The 23,305-nt window shown below is 48.7% G+C and overlaps 1 protein-coding gene across 1 annotated transcript in view; it reads right to left on the bottom strand.

Moving 5' to 3' along the window:
* LOC132336797 (heparan sulfate glucosamine 3-O-sulfotransferase 3B1-like) overlaps nucleotides 1-20,724 on the bottom strand; it is a 29,500-nt gene extending 8,776 nt beyond the window's left edge. The window contains exon 1 of the mRNA XM_059864669.1: nucleotides 20,145-20,724. Within this exon, the coding sequence (XP_059720652.1) occupies nucleotides 20,145-20,587 (443 nt within the window). The 5' untranslated portion in view covers nucleotides 20,588-20,724. The remainder of the gene's footprint in view (nucleotides 1-20,144) is intronic.
* Nucleotides 20,725-23,305: the final 2,581 nt, after the last annotated feature.

Here is a 23,305-nt window from a genome sequence, read left to right as displayed (position 1 = left end):
CCTGGGGACGTCTGTTGGTTCCCCCCCATGCACCTTCTGCCACGGCCAATACCTGCTGGGATAAACCCTCCGGCTCTGCCAGAGCCCAGGGCAGGGCTAAGCCGGGGTGCAGCCACGACCCCCTGCCCCTGGGGGCACCACCAGGCTGCCCAGCCAAGGCCAGCTCACTCAGGTGTCCTGCTGCCCAACAGAAGCTCCAGAGCTGAAAGGATGGGCTTTCCTTTCTGAGGAAGGTTTCATGCTGGATAGATTCCTATCCAGGACCTGGAGCCACCCAGCACCACTCTGGGAGATGTTCCCTCTGCACCAACAAATTCAAGCAACGAGTCCCATAGGTAAGTCTGAAAACCGGGTTGTCCTGTGATGCAGCCGCAGCAATGGCACCATCCAGTCTCCAGCCTCTATGCTCCACACCACCACTCTTCCTCAATCCTCTGTGCTTCCTCAGTTTCCCTCGGCAAAGATGATAAAACTCTCCTGGAGGAGATGGGGACTGCACTCACAGCAGTCCCCACAGCACCTCTGCCAGCAAATACAGCAAGAACCACTTTAGCACAGAATTTCTAGACGTTCCCCCAAAGCTGTTCCCTAGAAGCAAGGAAAACATGGGAAATGGGAGGAAAAGCACATCAAATTATTTGGGACATCAGCCACATTTATGCCAAATTCATATCTGTGACCCATAACCATTTGCTTTGCAGTCCAGCACTCCACACACAGAACATCTGACCTATCTTTGACAAGTTTCTGCCCCATTCCTCACTGATGTTTCAAGAAGGCAAAAAGTGATTCCCTTTCAGAAAACCCAAATTTGACAACCTGATTTTTTTCTGAGGAAAGTGCCCCCCAAATCCTCCCAAGAAACTGCATAAATTAGGTTGAAAAGTTATGGTGAGAAGGTGAATAGAAATACAAAAGGTAAACAACAAAGTTCTTCTCCCATCCTAGGGGAAAACTGATTTTTTAGCCTCCAGAGTAATGACAGAGGGTTTGAAAACCCAAGATGACACCAAGCTAAAGTACAGCCAGTAACAAAACAACCCAGAACATGGTACAACTTAACACACCTGATGAATTTAAGATTTTTGCCGCATTTCTAATTTACAGGTTTGAAAGCAAACAGGCCCAGCAGTGGGCTGTTCAGGCTTGGAACAGCTCTGAGGAACTAAGGGCAGAAGATGAGGGAGATTAAAGCTGCATCCCCTCAGAAGATGATTCTTTCCAATATGCTGCATCTCCCTCTGCCTTGTCCCCATCCCAGGGGCAGTTTGGTACCCTGTTCCCATCTCAGCATGGTCCTGTTCAGCTTTGCTCTGGTCAGGATCCCACCAAAGCCAAGGGGCTCATTTCACACCACAGTGTCTCTGTCCATCTGTCATCTTAAGCCAAACATTTTTAAGGAGGGCTTTACTGCAACAGCCAATTCTCACTCTAATTCCTGCTGCTTCTCTGCATTTTCTCTCCTCCCCATATCAATAAATAAAATTAGGCCAAGCAAGTTAATTCTAATACCTTGGAAAAGAGCTGTAGGCACCCAGGGAAGGATGGGGTGTTACCTCCATTGGTGGTAGCTTTGCCCGACAGCTCATCCCCCTGCCAAGGTGACCCAGTTGCTCCCAGTTTCCAAGGCAGTTTGTTGCTGCCAGAAAGCAGGAAAAATGTACAGTGCTGGTAAGAGCAGCCAGGGGCTGGATTAAAACTACACAGCTGTAGCCCCATACTGGCACCTGACCAGGTGAGCAAGAGCTCAGATGCTCATCAATCAAAACCCCAAAGCATCACCAGCTCAGCTCCTGAGGCCACCACACTGTCCCCTCCCGACCCTATCAGGCCCCTTTGCCTGCATGGCTGATCACAAAACCGTTGAATCCCAGCAATACTCCTTAAAAGCAAGAACCTGACCAGCTCTGGAAAAGACTGTTAAAGTAATACAAAGTAAATAAAATAAAATAAAAAAAGCTTTAATTGCATCACAAACCCTGCTACCAGCACACAGGTCAACTGACTTCAAAATTACCTGCTTGACTTTGACTGTGCTTTCTGGTGACAGCAGTGGGAAAGGGCAGTGAGGGAGATGGAGGAAGAGGAAGAAATAGAGAGAAAAGAAGCAATAGCAAATTCCTCTTTGGGGGTGTGAGTGCTTGCTGCTTTATTATTTGATACATCATCTTACCAAAAATTTTCCTTGGCTTCAGCTGCTGTTGCACCACAGACCTGTACAGTAGCAGGCAGTCTCTCCTTTTTTTATGACCAGTGGTAAGAGCAACATGTGTGCCTTTGTCTCAAGTAGGAGTCTATTGTTTGGGTTGGCAAATTATACAACAATAAAAGGGAACGGCTGGGAACCAGCCTCGGCCTTTTTGAAATGGATGTAACCCTATCCAGCTCCACCAAACACTCGCCACGATGATTACACAAACCAGATGATGGGAATTAACAAACTTTGGGGGTGAGGAAGGAGTAAGTGAAGATGGAGGGAAAGGAGGAAAAAATATGTCGGCCTGAAATTAATGTTTTTCTCACCCTCCTGGCTCCCTGTCCCCAAATCTGCTAGGTGCCCTTCACTTGTTGGGGAATTTTGGGGATTAAAGGAGGGAGAGGACAGTAATTGTGTGGGAAGAGTACCCATGATGAAGGTGCTCTGGGACTTCGATAGGACCAAAGAGCTGGTGGCCATGGGTGGCATCACCATGTACCCCACAGGCTCTGGTCTGGCTGTGGAGTCTGATCTAAGCTCCTTTGATGCTGATAAAAAACCTCCATCAAAGGTCTGGGAAATGGGGAGGTGCAAGGCAGTGGCAGATGGCCCTTTCGTCCCCACTGCACATGGCACAGCCGGGACACACCAAACGGCCCTGGCAAATCAAAGCAAGAAGTGCCCTAAGGAAAGGGCAAAGCACTGCAGCAAATATCATGGTTTAGGATATTTTTTGTATTTAGGTTTGTTTTGTTTTTTTTTTTTTTTAATAAAAGACTTTATTTACCTTTTCAAAAGTCACTGGTTTCAAATCAGACCTAGGAGCCACCACAGAGGCTTGACCCTCTCTGTGGGGTCAAGGACACAGGGAGCTAACCCAGCCACAGAGCTGGACAGACAGTTTGCAGCAGCATCTGTGCACCACCCTGGACAAAGCAGGGCCTGATCCATGGAGGGTTTGTGCCTCTGGGAACAGCAATGAGTATAACAAGCTCCACCAGCCTCTGCTGCAAAGGCAGCCTCCCACCCTGTGCCAGACAAAACACAACTCTCACCCACATGCCTCCCCTACTGCATGAGATTAAATGGGTTAATTAGAAGCAGTCTCATAACCAAGATATGACATGCTATCCCTTGCAGGGCTGCTGCCTTCTGTATCAAAGTGCCATATATGGTGTACCATACAGCTGCAACCTACCGAGGAGGAATAACTTAGATCAGCAGAAACACTTGGTGGGAGTCTTGTCTGCACAGAACAGGCTTATGCTTTCACCAGAAGCACAATAGAGAAGCCCAGGTTCCACAAAGACTCCTGGGCCATTGATGGCTGATGTCACCATCACTCCTGGGACATGCCTGTTCCTTGGCAAAGGATGCAAAGGCATAAAGGTGGCCTTGGAGGTGGCTGATTGGAGCAATCCCCCTTCCTACCTGAGCTCATGCTCCATGCAGGGCAGCCTCTGTAAGCGTTCAAGGAGCCAAGACTACCCTGGAAAGTTGAGAGAAGGGCACCCTCCTTGCAGATGCTAACATGAAAGTGCCCAAGGGGTGCAGTCCTCCCTTTGTGGCTTGGGGATCTCCAGCCCTAGCCAGAGGAGGGAAGGGACAGAGCAAGAATGGGGCAAGCAGCATGCTGTCCCCTACTGCTTTCTCAGCCTCCATCCAAATTCAGGTCCAGAGGCCCTCCTTTGCCTGATGCACTTTGTCCACCTAACAATCCTCAGTCAATCTCTCTTCCAACCCCTTGTCTGGGTGGCTGCCCCACTCCTGTAAGTGTTCAAGGCCAGGTTGGATGGGGCCCCGAGAAATCTGGTCTAGTGGGTGGTATCCCTGCAGGGGGATAACATGAAGGGATATTCATGGTCCCTTCCAAGTCAGGACATTCTGTGATTCCTCCTGAACCTCTGCATACACAGCCCAACCAAGGCAAGGCTCCTTGCTTTGCCCATTTTCACCAGCCCCTGCCCTCACACCACAGCCCCAGTCCTTGCACCATCTCACCAGTGCATCCCTCCCTTCATCTCCAGCCTAGCTCCAAGTCTGGCAAGTACCATACCTTCCCCCAAGAAATCTCTCTGCCAGGCTGCGGATGCTTGGTCATTCCTCCAATAGAAATTCCTCCAGCTCTACAGAACAAACTCAGGAAGTTGCCACTGTCACTGGGTAGGTCATGTACCAACTGAACACAGGCTGCAGGGATGTGGAGCCTTCTTTGGATTAGGAAGAGCTAAATTTCCAATTATTTTTTTACCTCTTCCCCAAATAACAGTGTGAGATGTTACAACTGCTAAGCAAGAACTTTCCCTCCTCCTTCACTGGAGCCAGGCAAGATATTCATCAACGTCCCCAGTTCATTACACAGGCCCTCCTCTTCTCTTTATGTAAACACGGAAGCCTCTTTCTACTCCCCACCATACTTAAAAGCTCTGAACTTCCACTAAATAATTATCTTCACCAGGGGAGAGGAGCAGCACTTTACATATCAAAGGGCTGCTTTGGAGGGATTTACAATAATTTAAGATGAAATGGTAAATATTCTATTCACTCCAGTTCATCTCCAGTAATAATTATAATCCTATTAGCAAGGTCCCAAGAAAGTGATTTCATTATCATCTAGCGAGCATCTATGTGGATTTCTTGGAGGGGTGGGATGGGGGAGGCCATAGGCAAATAAAGAAGGAAAAGCAACAAAAGATGCAATTGCCAGCATCTCCCTTCCCCCAGCAGGATTTGGACTCCATTGTCCCAATGCTTCAATAGTGCTTTGCTCTGAAAATAAGAGCTTTTGAGAGCAGTAAGGGGGTGGGGCTGAAATGAGCATCTTATTCCTTTCGGTCACCGCCGCTCCCCTTTCACGGCCGAGGGTCCCCCCTGGTGCCGCTCCGGCGACAAAGAGCTCCCGGTGCTGTTCCAGCAGCCCCGGGCAGGCGGCAGTGCCACAATTAAAAGCTAATTGCTGTTCATGGGTGAGTTCTTTAGAATATTGCCCGGCATCACTGGGCTGTGCTGCCCACCGGTCAAGTCATGTGAGATAACTCTAATCTGTCTCCATTTCCCCCCAAAAAGACAAAAAGACTGGTTTTGTTTAAAAGCAGAGCAGGGAGAGGGAAGTTCTGTGAAGCTCATGATTTAAGGGGGAAAAAATCTCCTGAACTCAGCAGGAAATATGACTGAGCTAACTGACAAACTGGGACTAAAGCCCCTTTATCAGCAGATCGCAGCACCAACTGTCTGCTCCAAACTGTGTGTTTTATTCCTGCTCCATGACAGCTCTTCATGCACCTCGGTGGAGTGTTTAACTGGAATTTATCCCTGCAGGAGCACCTCAGTTGCACCAGTGTAATCCTCTTCCCTCTCTTCTGGCACCTGGGGGCCACCAGTGTGAGTCCCCAGCCCTTGGACCAGAAGCAGGCAGGTCAGCTCTGCTCACTCTGGGAAATCAGCAACTCCTCCAGAGCTACACCAGTTGCAGGCTCGTAACAAGGCAAGATTACTGTCACAGTGTGAGAGAGTTTATTGCAAAGTTGTAGAAACATTTTTCTCAATAAATTAAACAGACAACAGCCTGAAAGGGAGGAAAGAGGAAGAATTTTAGGCATCCAGAGAGATTTCAGTGCTTACAACTCATTCCTGGTAAAAAATAAATTCTCTGGACTGCCTCTGCCTCTTATACTTTTGCAACCAGAAAGACCAGCAACTTCCCCTCCCTCCAGATTGTATAGCCTAGACTTAACATTATGAGTACTAACCTCCTACTATGTAAAGTTTTGATAGATCCACTTACAGACTCATTGCAAGACAACGTTCTGCTCTTGAAGAGTGATAGTTCAACACATCCTTGCACCAGAGGCACAAATTCTTGAACTCAGCTTTACTTAAGTAGTACCAATCCTGCCCTCATGAGAAGGTGAAACCAGCATCTGCACTGGGTGAGCACCTGCAAGCACAGAATGTCCTTGTCCAGAGAAAAGCCAGCAAAGAGAGTCAAGGTCTGGAGTTATTGGCTTAATTGTGGAGACAAATAAAAAAGACAAAAACCCCACAGCTCTTGCAAGGCTTTTGCTAGCTCAGAGTAGGTCTGTGCAAAGGAAGCCTGTCTTGGAAGAGGCTTAAAAGCAGATGAAGATACCATAATGGTGGGATATCCAAAACACATCCATGGTACCCAGGTGACAGGAAGGTCTCCTGCAGCAGAGGATGTGGGACTAAGACAGTCCACATGAACAGAGACTCTGATCTCAGGGGTTTGGCTTCAACTCCTTCAGGAGAATAACTGGGCTGTTCCCACAGGTCCCAGCCAAAGCCTACACCTCGCTGTCAGCTTTCTTGCCCCACAGCAGCCACTCAGACATGTCCAAGAGGCACCAATGCTCAATGCTCACACCACAGCTTCTTCCCTCTCACCCCTTCCCTGCCATCAAAGCTCAGGCACAAACCCCCAGTGTGGCAGGAGCACCAGCCAGTACTGGTGGCACATTCAGGCATCAGCCCCAAACAGCTCCCAGACCCACCAATTGCTCTCTTAATTGTAGCAACAGGACTAATCCTCTCCGAGGACGTTAAACCCCCTGGGACACTGCTCTTTACAGGTCTTCAAGACATCTCTCTTCCTCCTAGGTCTTGGGAAAATGCTTCCTTGCAGCTAAGGGAGCAATATAATCAGGTTAAGCCCCAGAGATGTGAGGATCTGGGATTTGGGGGAGGGAGAAGTGGGTACTGAGACACAGAGAACTGGCACTGCAGAAAGAGTACAGCCTGTTGGCATTCTGGCTCATTCCACCTGTGACACCAGAGCACCCTGAGGCTCTTGCCCCCGGCTAGGACACTAGGAGGTATTCCCAATCCAAGTAGCCCCCAGGAGGTTATCCCACCAGCCTCATCACTACAATTCCTCCTCTTCCAGGCCCTGTTGCAGTGACTCATTTTGCTGTATGCTGGAGGTGGGGAGCCCAGCGAGCAGGGTACACCTGGATCTGGACCCAGAGAGCACATCTGGTGTAATCAATGCAGGGGAGATGGTCACATCTCATACCCCCCAGTCATCTGTTGTGGCAGCAACACACTGCCACACTGTTTCTGTAGCTGTGCTGCAATAGGGAACTTTGCCAGTTTCCCAGAAAAGGAGCTGGTTCCACAGAAACACCTCTGGTTTGGGCCACTCTAGGGGGCGGGTCCATGCCAGTTATATGGATGTAGATTTCTATGGTACACACTCATAAATCAACTTTCTGGTCAAGTAACCCTGTAGTGACCATGGCAGCAGCCTCTCTCCAGCCCCCAAAAAGCCGCTGAACGCGAGTGGCCAACCCTGGTCCAACCCGCTGACACTCAGAAAGACCTGACAAATTTCTACCCAGGAGAGCACTACTAGGAGATGAACTTCCCAGGCTTTGAGTCTCCTCTGGGGCACTGCCAAGCCACCACATTTCACCTGCTCCAACTCTGCTAGAAAGAGGGAAAAAAACCTCAACCCACATAGCAAAGAGCCAACTCCAAAAGGAAATACAAGTCAACAGCCACTCCAGCAAGATACAGGTATGACCATGTTCCCCTAATGCAATGTTCATAAATCACAGCCCTGCTGAGAGGTCTTTTGTATTTTCCCCAACACAGAAACAAATGCCCTAATCTGTGTGCCTGCACGGGCAGGTAATGAGTTACAGTGATAATGTTGCCTTTTGTAAAACACCTGCACGAGTGGCCCAGCATTTGCACAGGGAGGACTTTGCTTGCCACCTTGACGCACATTTCTCCTAATTAAGCCCAGCCTTCCTGCTCTGGGTCTTTACAGCCATGATTAGAGAAAAAAGCCTCCTGATAGACTTTGGAGACCTGAGGGAGGGGGGAGCAGGGACACTTTATTCACCCAGCAGCACTTTCCTCTGTGCATTGACATGCCCTGGAACATCTTCCATATCACATCTGAATCAGAGACCACTAGCTCTTCCACAGCATGTGGGAAGGGATCTCACAAGGTGGCCAGGGCCAGACCAGGCTTGAAACAAATCTTGAGACACATTTACATCCACAGTTTTTCAAAAAAGCCATGCAGAATCTCCAGGAATTCACTTTCTGCACCAAAAGGAATCCAAACGGCGTCCAGCACCACCTGAACAGCAAAGACCTTTAAAACAACAGTGCAGAAAACAGTCAGCTTTCCATTTTCCTTATGAAGAAAGAAAGTTATGTTTTTTCCTGCCCTTTCTGATCATGTACATATGTTCCACAGGCCAAGTAATGCCAACAAGGTGCTGTCAAACCTCAGCTGCACAACTCCAGCTGCCTCTTCAGCAACACCCAAACCAGCCTTGAAACTGTGCAGCACTGAGGCTTCTCCTCAGCTGTGACAGAGGGAAGGGGATGCCCCTCCAACCATCAGAGGACCTTTCCCATGGCCAGTAACAGCAGGGAAGAACAAATCCATCAGAGGAAAATGGGGAGGGTGCTCAACCAACCAAGCATGTCCTGTACTCACCAGCTTCTCACTACCCTTAGCATCTCATTGAGTGGGTCAAGAATTTAAAATTGGTTTAGACTTTATTCTCAGCTGAAACACCTAATTAACTTCTGAAAGTCTCCTGCTTCCTTCTCAGAAGGGAGGGGTGACACCAACCTCAACCACCACTAATCTGGGCACTGTCCAGGTCAGTGTGACCCTCATTGGGATGAGCTAATTTTGCCACCCATTGGAACAAAAGGCCTGGCAAATTAATGCACCGGTGATCCTCTCAGTACTGATCCCTAAATGCATTTTAACACAAATGGGATTGTCACCTCAACTCATTTGTTAATGGATTTGTGATTCGCTCTCAGAAAGGAGTAGTGCTGGAAATCAAGACCTCTCTGTGGCAAACAGACCAGGGCAGTGAGACATCTGTCCAGAATGAGATTTTTTTCCACCAATATCTCTAGTCAGGCCAGGATGAACCTCCTGACTCTCCCCTCCCTTTGACACCTCACATCAAGCATCCAAGAGAGAAAATACAAACATTTCCAGGACTAAAACCCAGCATGCCTGATTGAGGAAACCAGGCTGCAGGTTTGTGGTGCCACCACATCCCTGCGTCCCCAGTAACACTGCAGGACTTGGGGTAAAGCAGAAGGAACAAAACCAGCCTTGGAAAGGAGAGAAATTCCCAGTGAAGGAGGGAAACAGGTGCCAATTAGGGAAACATGAAGGAGCAGGTCTGTCTGCAGACTGCCTTTCTGCCCAGTCATTACCTGGGATCTTGGCGTGGTCATAAACAGTCAATGACTCCCAGCCAAGAGCTCTTTAAAGAGCAGGCTCAGCTGGTGGAGATGGTCTGCTGCAAGTACAAGAGATGCAAAGCACTGCTTCTCATTAAAAAGGCATTCACATAATTAGAGACTTCACATGGCCATACCAATGATTTGATCTAGTCCAAAGCACTCAGGCACTATTTAAGAGGGCCTGCTTGCCATTTCTGATGGCTTGGGTTGTCTTTGTGTGTAACCCTGCCATCTCCTCACACCCCATGCACTGTGATGGCAGGTCCATGGCTATGGTGACAACCAGGAAGGACTTTAGGAGTAAAACTACACGTGCCAAAGCCCTCCAGCAACCTCCAGCATCCCACCCTGCTTTCATTCAGAGCCAATTTCTTTCCAGAGCCAGCCATGGGGCTGAATTATCCGCAAGTCCTTCAAGGCCTTGTACATAAAGAGCACTGTGGTCCAGTCTGCCAAGGCCTTAGAGCACAACCCAAGTGAAATGACTTTTCCCTGAACACTGAGGACTCTGAATGACAGCTATTATTATTCAGATGAAACCAAGTGTCAGATTAACAAATCAATGGGCATAAGAGATATAAAATGGGTGACTATTGAAGCTTTTCAAATACCCAAACATATGGATGAACCAAATGTGAATTGTAATTGACTCACCCACACCTTTGATCTCTACACCCTTGGGTTCTTAAAGAAACAGCACAACCCCCTCTGACCCGGCTGAACCGCTCTGGGATTCCATTGTGAGCCTACAAAATCCTTTCTCTCTGCCTCCATCCCCGGGCTGTAGAGGCAGCCTGGTGCTTGAAAAGTGAGAGAAGTCAGCTCTGCCTTGGAGAGTCAGGGAGCTGGAGATGGACAGTCTACACTACCAAAACACAGCCTCTCGCATGGAGCCCATCACCCTGGGCATCTCCTCCACCAGTCCTCACCCCTGGTGGTGGCCCTCAGTCTAGTGTGCATGAGGAAATGCCTTAGGAAGCAGCAGAAGAGGGTCCAGAGCAAACATGGGCAGTGACGATGCTCATTGCTCAACTCTTGGAGCCAGATGTGGGGTCTCTTTGGTTTTCAAGGATTTCCCTGTGCAAAACCAAGGCTTAGACTTTGCTGATGGGTTCAGGGCATGTACATGCCTCTGCTGTAAAACCTGGGCTACTCTGGAAGAGCTGAAAGCTGCTCTGCCCTTCTTCAAATGCCTTGACAGCACATAATCACTAATGCTTGATTAAGAAATCTGATTTTTAATTTTCACTAAGATGTTTCTGCAGCTACATTGAAAATAACACAGAGCTGAAATAAATGTTATCCCTAAATTTTTACATTAGGAGTTTGGAGAGACCTTCAACCAGTTTTAGACCAATCCATGAGAAAATGAATAAAGGAGTATTATCAATTTTGATACCATAAAAGGCTCAGCTCCCCAGGAGTCACAAGGCAAGGAATTGTTTGGGTCTAGTTCCAAGCCTCATTACAAACTTAAGTTTTCATAGCTCTTCCAGGAAACCTAGCCCAGCTTATTCTTCCCCTCCATTCTGCAAATGCCACATGAACATGCCTTCGGGGAGGTTTTGAACCCCACACTGTAGCTTCCCCATGTTCCCCATGATGGGGAACAAGCTGTCCAGCTTAGCTCTTGCTATACTGAGCCTCAAAGCAAGAGGAGCTTTGGAATGCCTGTTACTGAAGGCAAATGCCAGCAGCTATTCCCAGCTCGGGGCTCTTCCCCATCAGGCACCACCACTGAGTAAAGTGATTCACTCTGGGAAGGCAGAGACCCGGCATGTGCCCTGTCCTCCGGCACCAGCAGTGGGTTTGATGGGGGAACTGAGTGAGGCAGAGCAGGCATTGCTCTGCCCCCATCATTTCTGGGCTCCGACCCAGCTGTGCAGCTGCTTAACCCAACTGGTGAGCCCTGCTGGAACAGCCGAGCCTACGACAACTGCAGGGCTCACCCGCAGAGGAGCCCCAGAAGAGGAAGACTGTGGGGAGGAAGCAGAGAAGAGGAAACCCACGGGCTCTTAAGCTACTTTAGGACCACATGAGCTTTCTGTTTCTATATAGCCCAATTAATTATTACACTGCATTGAGCAGTTTGACCTTGGAATCATCTCCAGGGGGAGGCAGCAGTGGCAGTGCAGCCAGGGCAGCTGGCCAAGGCTCCGGTGTGTGCCCGGTGGCTCCTCTGTAATTACCAGGGAACACAGCAGCTCCCGGCCCCTCTCAGCTTGCAGCAAACCCAGGCTGAAACCCTAACCGGCTATTCCACTTCTGCTTTGGCAAGGCTGATATCTCCTCTCAAGGCTTCCTTCCCTGCTCAACACCCTGTATTAGCTATTCCCTCTGCTTTTCCAAATGCCATGTAGACAGCCCAAGGCTCATTAGTTACCAGACCAGCTCAAGAGGGAAATTAAAAGGGGAGGAAAAAAAGGTGTTACAAGCTTTGTGTTAAGTTGCAAGTCAGTGCTCTGCACTGGGAAAGGGAAGATGGGCTTTGCTGAGCATGTCCTCAACAAGGGGCAATGGCCAGGCTGCCTGGCTTTTTGTAGCTCACTTTGATTGGTCCAGCCATAGTAAAGTCAGAGCAGGAGCCCAGGGATGCTCAGAGCCACCCAGACATCTACCACTGCCCCACTGGTCACAGGTGAGACCTTCATGAGCTTGCTCCATTCCAACCCACTTGTGGAAGATGGAGCCCAGATGACCTGGCACAATTCACGAAACGTGGCCCCAGAGGTGTGTGCAGGGGTTCAGAGCAGAGGCACAGCACCTCAGTGGCAGGCAGCACGTTTGTTCCCACACGCAGAGACACAGAGCACAGCACAGTCTGCAATTCACGTTTAGCAACAGCATTCATGGCCCTGTGTACAAACAGCTGAGGACTGTGTACAGCCACTCCAGGACCTAAGGGCTGGGACACACCGCCTGTTTACTCCAACACCTCCTGATTTCCTTCCAAGTCTAATACATCTTTAGGAAAACAAACGGAAGGCATGCCAAAGCTGCAGGCCTTGCCAATTTTTTTTTTTTTTAAATATTTCATAGCTCAGTGAAGAAGCAAAGCACTTTATTAGGAAGACGCTGGGGCTTCATCCTCCCCCTAGTGACAGGAGCTCTGAGCCTGCTCAGCCTCTGGACCCCATTCCAAATCAAAAATACTGCTGGAGCGTAACCCCAGCACAATTGCCCTTTCACTAAATGACCACTTTTCCAAAGATTTCCTACGCCTCCCTGTGCCATTCACCCACACTTGAAGTTTTAAGTTTTCAAGTTTCAAGACTTTCAAGCTTTAATGCAAGTTTGAGTTTGATAAAAACACAAAAGAGGCTGAAAGCTTGGGGCTTTAATATAAAGCTTGTCAAGATGCTTTATTGAAGTTAATAATTGTAACAGATTTTGGTTTCTGTGTGGACATTTTCTGCACAGTCACATGGATGCACACTGAGGGAGCCCATCCCTAGGCAGAGTTCTGGACTGCGTTAGACACAGTCATGTTTGGGGATCTGGTTCAGTCTCTGTCACCACATGCTGCTGAAGACTCGTTTCCTCATCAGAGCCAACTTCCCACATGAAAAAGTGTATTTTTGAAGGGAATTTGTGTAGCAGAATACAGTCATACTCAGTACTGTTGGACCATGTTTGTGGCAATGCAGGATTTGGCCTTGTGTTCACTTTTAGGAAGGATTTGTCAAATGCACACATCCACCTATAATATTGTACATTGGCATATGTAACGAAAGCCTGTGGATAATAACTCTCCCTCTCTTCTGGAAGAGCTGCCTGCTGCATTGACGAGAATGCAAAGTCTGTGTCAGTTCCAGAGAAAATTACAACTGCTCACTTTTATTACAAACCAACCACTTTGGTGTGTTCATAGAAATCCCCTGTACCAGAAGAGAAAACTGGTCAAATTACAGCTCTGACCTACGGAATTTTATCAGCACAACACTCACAGGAAGACCAGGACAAGGGAGGATGACATCCACCAGCATAGGGATAGCAAAGCCAGGCTCCCAGTGTGACACCTTACAAGCCACATGGAGGGCAGGGTCAGGCACGCTGCTCTGCATCCCAGACAGGCTGCAAATTAAACTCTGGGTCAGACCTGCTGCCAAACAGAGCCATGACTCCCTTGATGCCAGGGCTAGGTCACACCATCCCTCTACAGAGATGTTCTTCCTCCCTCCCTTTTCTGTATGGAGAGAACAAAACTGCTGCAGAAGCAGGCTAGTTCCAGGGCGTTTCCAAGGAGGTTAACACAGATGCAAAGCATTTAGCAGAACCTGGAATTATTTTTCTCTAAATAAAGTTTCCCTAGCCACCACGTGGCAGGGCACTGCCATGCTCACATACCTTGACAGAAAGATTTTAAAAATGGAATTATTCATTTACCAGAAATCAGTATGAGATCTGCCAGCAGCACCTGTACACCTATTTTTCTCCAACATTACCACCAACATCATCTAAAGTTCCAAACACCAAAGCTTCTGATCTTGTCTGAATGATTCCTAAGGCCACAGGGCCAGGAAGAAAGGTCAGGCAGCCAAACAAGCCAGCTCCCAAAAGTGCCTCCTCACCTCTGAACCTTCCCAGTACAAGGGCACCGCATGCTAAATCATCATCACTAAGTTAATTTCCTCCTCCTTCATGGCTATTCCTAGGAGGAAAACTACCACAGGGAATGCTCAAAGCCAGCATGGTGCCAGGAGAGATAGTCCATTCATAACAGTGATCCAATGGGGACAAAGTTACACCACACATCTCAGCCAAGCAGACCCTACTCTCCGTAGGTGGAGACAGAGGGACTGTGCTCCTGACCTCCATTTCTTCCCCTCATCTGACCCATGGCACAATGTGATGCCCTTCCCCACTTGTCTCTGCACCCCTTCCTACCACCTTCAGACTGGGAGCAACTCCTTAAAGGCAAAGGTACACCACCACAAACGCCTGTCCTGAATTCACCCCTCCTTTCCTATGAGCCTGCTGATAATCAATATGTTTTGTCACAGGACCCCTTGTTTCCATTAAGAAAGCTAAGATAAGGTCCATTTACTCTGTTGCCTTCTGGCTGCTGCTGGGCTGAGTACCTTTAAAAAGTACATGGTGTTTCTGGAAAGCTAATTAAATATACAGCAAGCTGCTGAAAGACCTGGAATTGCAATGGTTAGGGCAAGCCCCAGTACAGTCATCAGCAGCAAGTCAGGACCCAGCACAGCACTTAGTCATTTCCCACAAACCAAGGAAGAAGCCTCTCCAGTCCATCCTCACGCACCACATGGTGACAACAGGTAGTAGCTGATAGCCCCTGACCCACTAATTACACCACTGAGACAACGTGCCCCAGTATTTGTTGTTCTTCGAACCCATATGTTACCCATCCCACATGGCCCTGGCCCATTCATTATCACCTGAACCCATTGGTCACCCATGGTCATACCACCAGGAGACATAAATCCTGTGCTGAATGGTCACTAAATCACACTTCCTCCTAGTTGGGATGGGTAAATAGCCCCAAACCCAGGCTCAAGTGAACAGAGCAGCAGCAAGAGAGGCCCAGATACAGGACATTCTTATCATCAGGCAGATTGGAAATACAGTTCCAAAGAACAGTAGTTCGGGTAGAGTTTCTATAGCCACTGCACGCAGGGCTGGCTGGATGCTTTTAAAAACAAAGCCTTGCCTGGAAGTGCCTTGAGATATCCAACGCTCAGTGTGTGTTACAGACACCTGCCATGGCCCACTTGAAAAGAAAAAAGTAATAAATCCCAAACTCAGAGCTGAGCCCGTGGGTTTTCATTCCCATCATTTTCATGCCAAGGAGCACAATGCTCCCGGCAGGCTACGGGGTCCTGCGCTAACACGATTAGCCAGGCAGATCCACCATCCGCATCCGTCACCCCCAACGCTTGGTCAACTTTGAAAAGTTCAGCAGCTCAACAGGTGAGGCCATGAAACCCGATCACAACAGACAATGTCATCCCCCCCAGCGTCGTGCTGGGAAGAACTTGTCACGTGCGTCATATCGGGCAACATGCTTGAAACAGAGCAGTGCACTGAAACCCCAGCAACACGAATAATCTTTGCCATCTGTTTGAACAACTCAACCCTCCTCAGATCTGAAGGAATGATCCCATGCAAACACAAGGGCCTTGCTGACTGATTATAGCAGCCCAGCCCTTCTTTTGGGGGGTCATTTTCCTCCCAACGTTACACAGCAGCTCAGGGCGCGTCGTAGGGAGCCGCTGCAGCAGCCAAGGGGGCACTGAACTCCATGCACATTCTGAGGGGACCACTAAAAGTCCCCACTTGCTTAAGCACAACACAAGGCAAGGCAATAGTTGAGTTTTAAATTTTTTTTCCACATCAAGAAAAGAAAATCTCAATACCAAAATTGTTTGGCAAAACCTTCCCAGAGAACACAACTGTCCTTTGGGAGATGCTTGTTCTGACCCAGCGCGAATCACAAGAATGCAGTGGAGGAACCAGTCTTTGCTTAGATGCAGTCATTTGCACCCAAAGTCCAGTTGGGAGTATCAGGACTGTTCCCAAACTTCCTGGGGCCAATAAACCATGTGACAGTGAAAACCAACCCCGGTTCTGTCTGTGCTGCTGATCTATGCATCACTGGGAAGGCAATTAAGCAGCAGGTATTAAACCTTCATTAAAGCAGAGATTATAGACAATGGCCAAACACAGGGGCAAAATCCTGCCTTGCTCAAGATTTGGTTCATCAGGGCTTTCACCCCAAACTTTTATTCTTCCCTTGCTCACAACCCGGCCAATTGCAAGCACCAGCTTGTACCCCCACACATTCCTTGGGGGAAAAAAAAAAAAAGGAGGCTCATGGGGAAAAATATAAAAAATAAGGAAGTTTCTCCCAATTCAGGAATTGCTTTCAAGCAGCACTTTGCACCCTAAAGTCCAAGCAATTTCTGAGTCTAAGAAATGCATATTTGAAACAGTTTATCACACACCACCAGACCACAGGGCCTGATCCTGCTGATCCAAATCACCCGGTCTCAGCAAGGACAATGAATTAGGGCAACCTAGGAGTAGTGGGAAGACAAAGCACCAGCATTTTAAGATTTTTCCATAAGAGAAAAGAAGAAAAAAAGGACAAGAGGTCTCCCTGGTGCACTGCTAGAGGCAGAGGAGCTCAGCCTAGTCCTGCTATTGCAGTTACAGCCGGCACAGCCACGGCACAGGGCACAGGGGCTCCTGGTAGAGAGCTACAGACTTGAAATATAAATCAGTGATGCTGAGTAGAGCTGACAACAGCCAGCCCAAGGCAGGAGGGACTGGGCATTACAGCCCACTGGACTGAAAATAATAACAAAAAAAGAAAAAATCCAAAACATGTAACAGTAATGACAATCATTTTTTCTTACAGTAATTATAGGACAACGGACTTTCAAGTCCATGGGACATTTCAAAATTCATCATTGTTGAATCAAATGAAGAAAATCATAAAAGAAATTCAACAACTGATTTTCTAGGCTTGGAAGAAATACTTCGTTCCTCCCCACCAAGCTCTACAGCAAACCCCAAAGAGAGCAACGACATCCCTGAGGCTGCTCAGCCAGACACATGCACACAGGCTGTGGAGCTGAACTCCTTACTGCCACAAAGAGGGAACCTCTCTACTATCCAAAAGTTCAAGGCACTTCATAAAATCCGTTTGCAATAGTGGCTGGATCCCATTCCTCCCCTGTCACAATACATATTTTCACTAGAAGCAGTTAACATGCTGTATTCATTACGGGGGAGGAGAGAGGGGGGAGAAAACCCTGCAATGTGCACACAGAAGTTATTTCCAGCAAATTTTAGTTAACTCACTATTGAAAAAAACCCATTTAATTTGTCTTGTATCTCCCCTGCTTTTCAGGAATGATACTCAGCACCTCTTGATGGTGTTCTACATTCTACACTACAGAAACAAACCGACAGATTTCATTTCACTTGACAGAAAATGGAGCAAGGAACAAGTTTGTGTTTCCTCTTTCTAAAGTTATTTTCAATAGATGAAAACCTCAGGCAGAAATAAGTAGTTAAACAGGATTAATCGTATTCATGTCCAAAAATAAGAATTCATCAAGCTAAACAAGTAAATCTCATGCCCCTCCATCTTGAAAATCTGAAAAAGAAGATTTTGGATGGCAGGAACAACTTAAACAAACAAAAACTCCTAACAAACATAAACAGATTTAGCCAATTAGCTAAAATACACTTCAAATGAGACATGGGTCAAAAATTCTATCTTCATCTTTTCAAAGCCAGGCAATTGGATTTTCACTGCACTCTGGGTGCTGAGGACACAGTAACTCCCCCAGTTCCAAAGTTCAGTAGATTTCAGCAAAAGCATCTGAAAATAAAGATGAGGATTGCCCAGCTCACTGCACCATGCTGACACCACACACCTTTTACAGCATCTTTAATCTAACTGTACTGAAACACTAACAAGAAAGTATAAACACATCTCCTTATTGATACTAAGATAATAAATAAAAGCCTCATTAAGTCTGGGAGAAATAAAAGCGTTCTTGAGGAGTGCTGGGAAGCCAAGATTCACTGAAGTCAGCAAGAGCTTGGAGTTACCACTCTATAGGATCTGACTTCTGATGACTAAATTTCTAGGAAAAAACTTCTGCATCTAATTCTAATTAAGTTAGAAATAAAGCACAATATATAACAACTTGTCTGCTGGTTTTCATCCTCTCCCAAGTATTTTGCATTAAGTAGTTCCCCCCCAGTTGACCCAGGTCCCAGTCTCACAGACAGCTGGACACACTCCCATCTTCGGGGTGAATCACACACAACTGATTTCAAGACTTCCAGCATCTCTTGCTGCTTGAGAGCATCACCATTCAGACCTCAGCATTTGTCAGATCTCAGCTAAAACAGCCCTTTTGTAAAGATACTAATGAAAAACTACAGTGTATTTGCAGGGGTAGGGCCCACACTGCTTACAATTAAGCAGCTGATAAGGTGAAGTTTTAGGAAGTTAAACACAATACCTGTTCTCCAAATTTAAAAATAATGTACATCTTTTAAATATTGGCTTTCACCCACTACATCTGGGATGACAGATGAACTCAATCATAAGCATTATTTTTTCCTTCTCCCCTTCCACCTCCTACTTGTAAAAGATTAATCAACCATTTTATGGTCTAATTTAGGTGCCTAATTAAAAACAGAGTTCAACACATACAACACCATTTTGCTGATAAATACTGACAGGTTTTCTGCTCTGTTATATGCAAGTTCTCCTTCAAAATGTGAGATTTTTAAACTCAGCTGAATTTACAAAGCTTTCATTTGGGCTGCTGTGGGACAGCACGCTACAGCCTCCACCGAGATGACAGAATTTCCTAAAATGAAAAGGCTTTCAAAAATTACTTCCTCCTCATCAGATCTTATCCTGCACTCATTTCACTAACTGCTGGGAGATGCAACATTTAAAAAAGAGAGACATAAACCTAATCGGACTTGTCGGGTGGGAGTTTCAAGACTACAAAGAGGTTACAATTCGTAACTCCACAGCTCCCATCTAGCTTCAAAGTTTCCATCTCGGCTTCTTTCGCATTCCTATAAACACTCAGTAGAAAGACATATTCAAAACAACCTTGATAAAGGAACTTCAATCGGAAAAGGGTGAGAAAGGCACCGAAACGGGGGTCGCCCCTCGTTCGGTATACGATCGCACTTCTGCTCCGCTCCCACTGCCGCCCTCTCCGCAGAGCCTACCCGCACACAGACATTCCAGACCGGGCTGCTCCTCGCAAAATCGCTTACAATTACATCCATCCTTACAGGATGCAAGCCTCAAATTTATAATTTTCTCCCATGCAAAGAGTTCATCCTGTTCCCGACGCGCCCGTTACCCGCTACACCCCACACCGCTCCCGCAGTCCAGCGCCGGGCTGGCGATCGCGACCTCGGGCAATCGATCAGCTCCACAGATGATTACGGGGAAGGAGAAAGTTAACGGAGACTGAATGCAGGCAGCGAGTGAGGAAGTTTTAACTGGAACGTGGAGCTGCCGCCTGCCAGACCAGGCAGCGCTCCCAGAACGGGTCAAATCCTCTCCAAACGTGCAAAAAAATTCCCAAACGGGTAAATCCGCCCCACCTCGCCTCCCCCCACATAAAAAAAAAGAAAAAGAGAAAACGGGTCAAGTCTCACCCCAATGGATAAAAAAAAAAAAAAAAAAAAAAGCCCAAAACCAAAAACCTAACCCGAACGGGTCAAAAACCCCGCAAACACGCGGTCGCTGAGCGCACAGCCCGCCAGCCCGTGCAGACCCGGGAGACACACCAGTTATCCCTCAGCAACACCCTGAGCTGGAGGAAAAGTACGCTCCAGCAAAAGACTGGGAAGTACAGCGGAATAAGAGTGTTCAAAAATATTAAATTAATAAGTAACTTTAAAAAAAATTAAATATATTTTGTCTTGAGGAAAACCTGCAGACGCTCCGCCGTCGCCTGGGCTAACGGGGACCGCAAGTTGCTCTCTGGGCTTTTTAGGGGTCGTTTCTTCGGGGGAAAGCATTTAGCGGAGCATTTACTCTTCGCTCCGGGCGCTCCCCAATCTGCTCCGAAGCCCGGGGCGGCCGCATCCCCGCACCGGGGCGGCGAGCGCAGGACGGCTGGGACCCCGCTCAGCCCCGTCCCGCCGCGGGGCCCCTGCCCGGCCCGGCCCGTACCTGTACCAGGCGAGTCCCCGCTCGTAGTTGCGGTCGAAGAAGTGGGGCTCGGCACCGACGGCGCGCACGTCGGGGTGCACCCGCAGGAACTCCAGCAGCGCCCGCGTCCCGCCCTTCTTCACGCCGATGATGATGGCCTGCGGCAGCCGCTTGGTACCGGAGCCGTTAAAGAAGCTGGAGATGGGGGTGCCGGCGTCGGGAGCTGCCCGCTGCTCCTCCAGGCTGCTCTCGTCCCCCGGCTCTCCCGGCAGCAGCGGGGGCAGCGGCGGGGCGGTGCGGGGCGGCGCGGGTGACCCGCGGGTCGTCAGCCCGGCGCAGGAGCCGGCGCACGAGTAGAACATATAGAGCCAGAGGAAGAGCATGATGGAGAGCAGCAGCAGCCTCCGCCTCAGCGGCGGCAACGCGACGGGGACATCGAGGCAGCGGTTCAAGCGCTGCCCCATGTGCCCGCGGGCGCACCGGGATGCATGGCTGGAGCCCGCCCGGCGCGGCTCGGCTCTGCCCGGCGCCTCATGGGCACCCGCGAACCCTCAGCACGGCCCCATCGCCGCCGCCCGGCGCTGCCGCCCGGCCCGCTCCGCGCCCGCTGCCGGTAGCGCAGGCAGAGCCGCGGGGGCGGGGCGCGGGCCCGGGGGACGGGCGGAGCCCTCAGCCAATCACAGCCGCGGGTTCTCGCATAATAAAGAGGGGCGGGGCCAAGGAAGCGGAGGGCGCGTTGATTGGCTGGCGGCTGGAGGGGTCGCACCACCGGGGCCGCGAGTTTTTGCGGGCCCGTTCGGCACTCCCGGGGAGGCTCCCGTGGGCTCCGTGTGCTGCACACTCACCTCCAGGCTGGGATTTCATGTGCCTTGTCCCCCCACGGCTGCAGGGAGACGCCAGCTGGGGGCCAGGCACTGGGGGCATCATGGTATTGGGGGCATCTCAGTCATTTTTTTCTCCTCTTTATCCCCAGATACGTGGATAGACAGGTTTCCAGGGAGACTTTATTGTGGTCTTTCGGTATCTAAGTGGTGATTATAAAAAAGGTGGGGACAAACCTTTCAGCCCAGTCAAGGGATAATGGTTTTAAACTGGCTGAGGGCAGGGTTAGATTTGATATTAGGGAGAATTTTTTTACAATCAGGGTGATAGAACACAGTCTGAGGTTGCCCAGAAAAGCTGTGGATGGCCCATCCTTGCAAACATTCAAGGCCGGGGTGGACGGGGCTTGGAGTAACCTGGTCTAGTCTCTATCTATGGCAGGGGGCTGGACTATATCACCTTTAATGGTCCCTTCCAACCCGAGCTATTCTGTGATACTACGATTTGCCTTTTTTGTTGATGAGTTGGCTTTTCAATCTGCTGCACCTTCTGTCGTGCTGTATTTTCTGAAATCTCAGCCCATAAAAATTCCTGGTGAGATTTGCCACAGTCCACATTATGGGAGTAACACACAGAAACCAAACCCAACACAACAGGTCCTGCAAGGCAGACTAAGAGAATCTGTTTGAGAAGATCCTTGCCACAATACCATTAGCTGTGAGACCCTCCTTTCCAGGACCAAATTGCTCCACCATTCTCCAGGGATGGGGCTTTTGTACATTCCATGGCAGTGCTTTAGCCAGTATTCTCCCAGCAATCACATAACTTACAGCTTGAATGCATTTGGGCAGCTTTTCTATTCTGCTTTTATTAAAAGATGCATAGATATAACCTGCAGAGGTGCAGCTTGCAGTGAGTGTTCTTGGATCAGGATTGCTGTACCAGCAGGCAGTGGCCATCCCAGATGGGGGAGACAGGCCATGGGGTGACTGTGGGTACCACCACTGGGACTCAAAACAGCTCAGCTACTGGCAAGGCAAGTGCCCAGGGCTTTATGCAACCTCTCTGTACCCAAGTCCAAGTGCCACATATTGCCTTAGAGCCCTCTGCTGTGGCTTCGTAACCCCACCACTGAGCAGGGACATCCTAGGAACAACCTAGGGAGACCCCAGGGACATTGCTGCCTCTCACAGTGTCCCGCTGTGTTGTCCTGGGCAGGCTCCCACCAGGGCCATGGGCAGCACTGCTACACAGATGTAAGAGGAGATCTTGTTTCTCTTAACCTGAAACCATTTCCTTTCCTCCACTGCCCTCCCTCCCCTTGCTCCCTAATTCGTCCCTGGGGTTTTAATATCTATTTCTCCAAGTGCCATAAGCCAAATTTACTGCTCACATAACTGCACTGACTTCAATGGAGAAGAGCGTTTAGGGTGCTCCAAGGAGGCATAAGTAGGAGTGATGTGATGGAATTGAGTAAAGGAAAATACAGTCTGACTGTCAAGAAGAGTTTCCTATCAGTGAAATCTATAGACTGTGGAAGTTTCCCATGAGAACAGGCAGAAACCAAGTTGCTGAAGTGATTTTAAACCAGCACAAGAGAATAGGAAATCAGCCCAGTAACTGGCCAGAAGGAAGGAGGGATGACATCATCCTACTTCTCCATCTCTAATTTCTGTGGCTGCATTGCTTTGTCCATGAAATTATTTTAACACAACTGGATTTCACCTTTTTTTGGGTGATGTGATGGCACTTGCTGCTTTGGAGAAGTTTCAGTTCCTCTGCCCTGGATTAAAGCAATACCCACTGCAGCCCCCATTAGTCTTTCTCTTATTCTGCTGCTTGTAAACCCCTACAGGGGTCTTCTCAGGCTTCTTCTCCTTCTTCCATGACTTACCTGAGCCTCTGGCTCCAGTCCTGTACTTATTGAGCTGTACAGAGTGGACCAGCCATTGGGAATAGTGGGAGGGCTCATCCAGGCCAACAATGCCATGTGAGGCTATGGAAGGTACCAGACACGGAGCTCCAACTCCATGTTACTGCCAAGCAGGAGACACCCCACGGATGGAAATTCTGCTTTCATGGATTCTTCAGGTAAATTCCTTGTAGACAATTTGCTCAAAAATCATCAAGGAATGATTTTCATCACTACATATTTCCATCACTATATATTTTCATCACTCTGTATTTTCATCATAAAGGAATGATTTTCATCAAGGCTCAGAGGGGAAATGCTGCTTTCCCTGCTCTGGTAGCCCCTGCCTGCCTAATTTGGGCTCTGTGGATAAAACCAGGGCTGCAGATGCAGTGGCCGTGCCCTGCTACCACCCAGTGGCTCTGGCAACCTCTTGCCCACACAACTT

Source organism: Haemorhous mexicanus, chromosome 20 (genome assembly GCF_027477595.1).
Source record: "Haemorhous mexicanus isolate bHaeMex1 chromosome 20, bHaeMex1.pri, whole genome shotgun sequence".
Classification (NCBI taxonomy): Eukaryota; Metazoa; Chordata; class Aves; order Passeriformes; family Fringillidae; genus Haemorhous; species Haemorhous mexicanus.
This window is presented reverse-complemented; position numbering and strand designations above follow the sequence as displayed.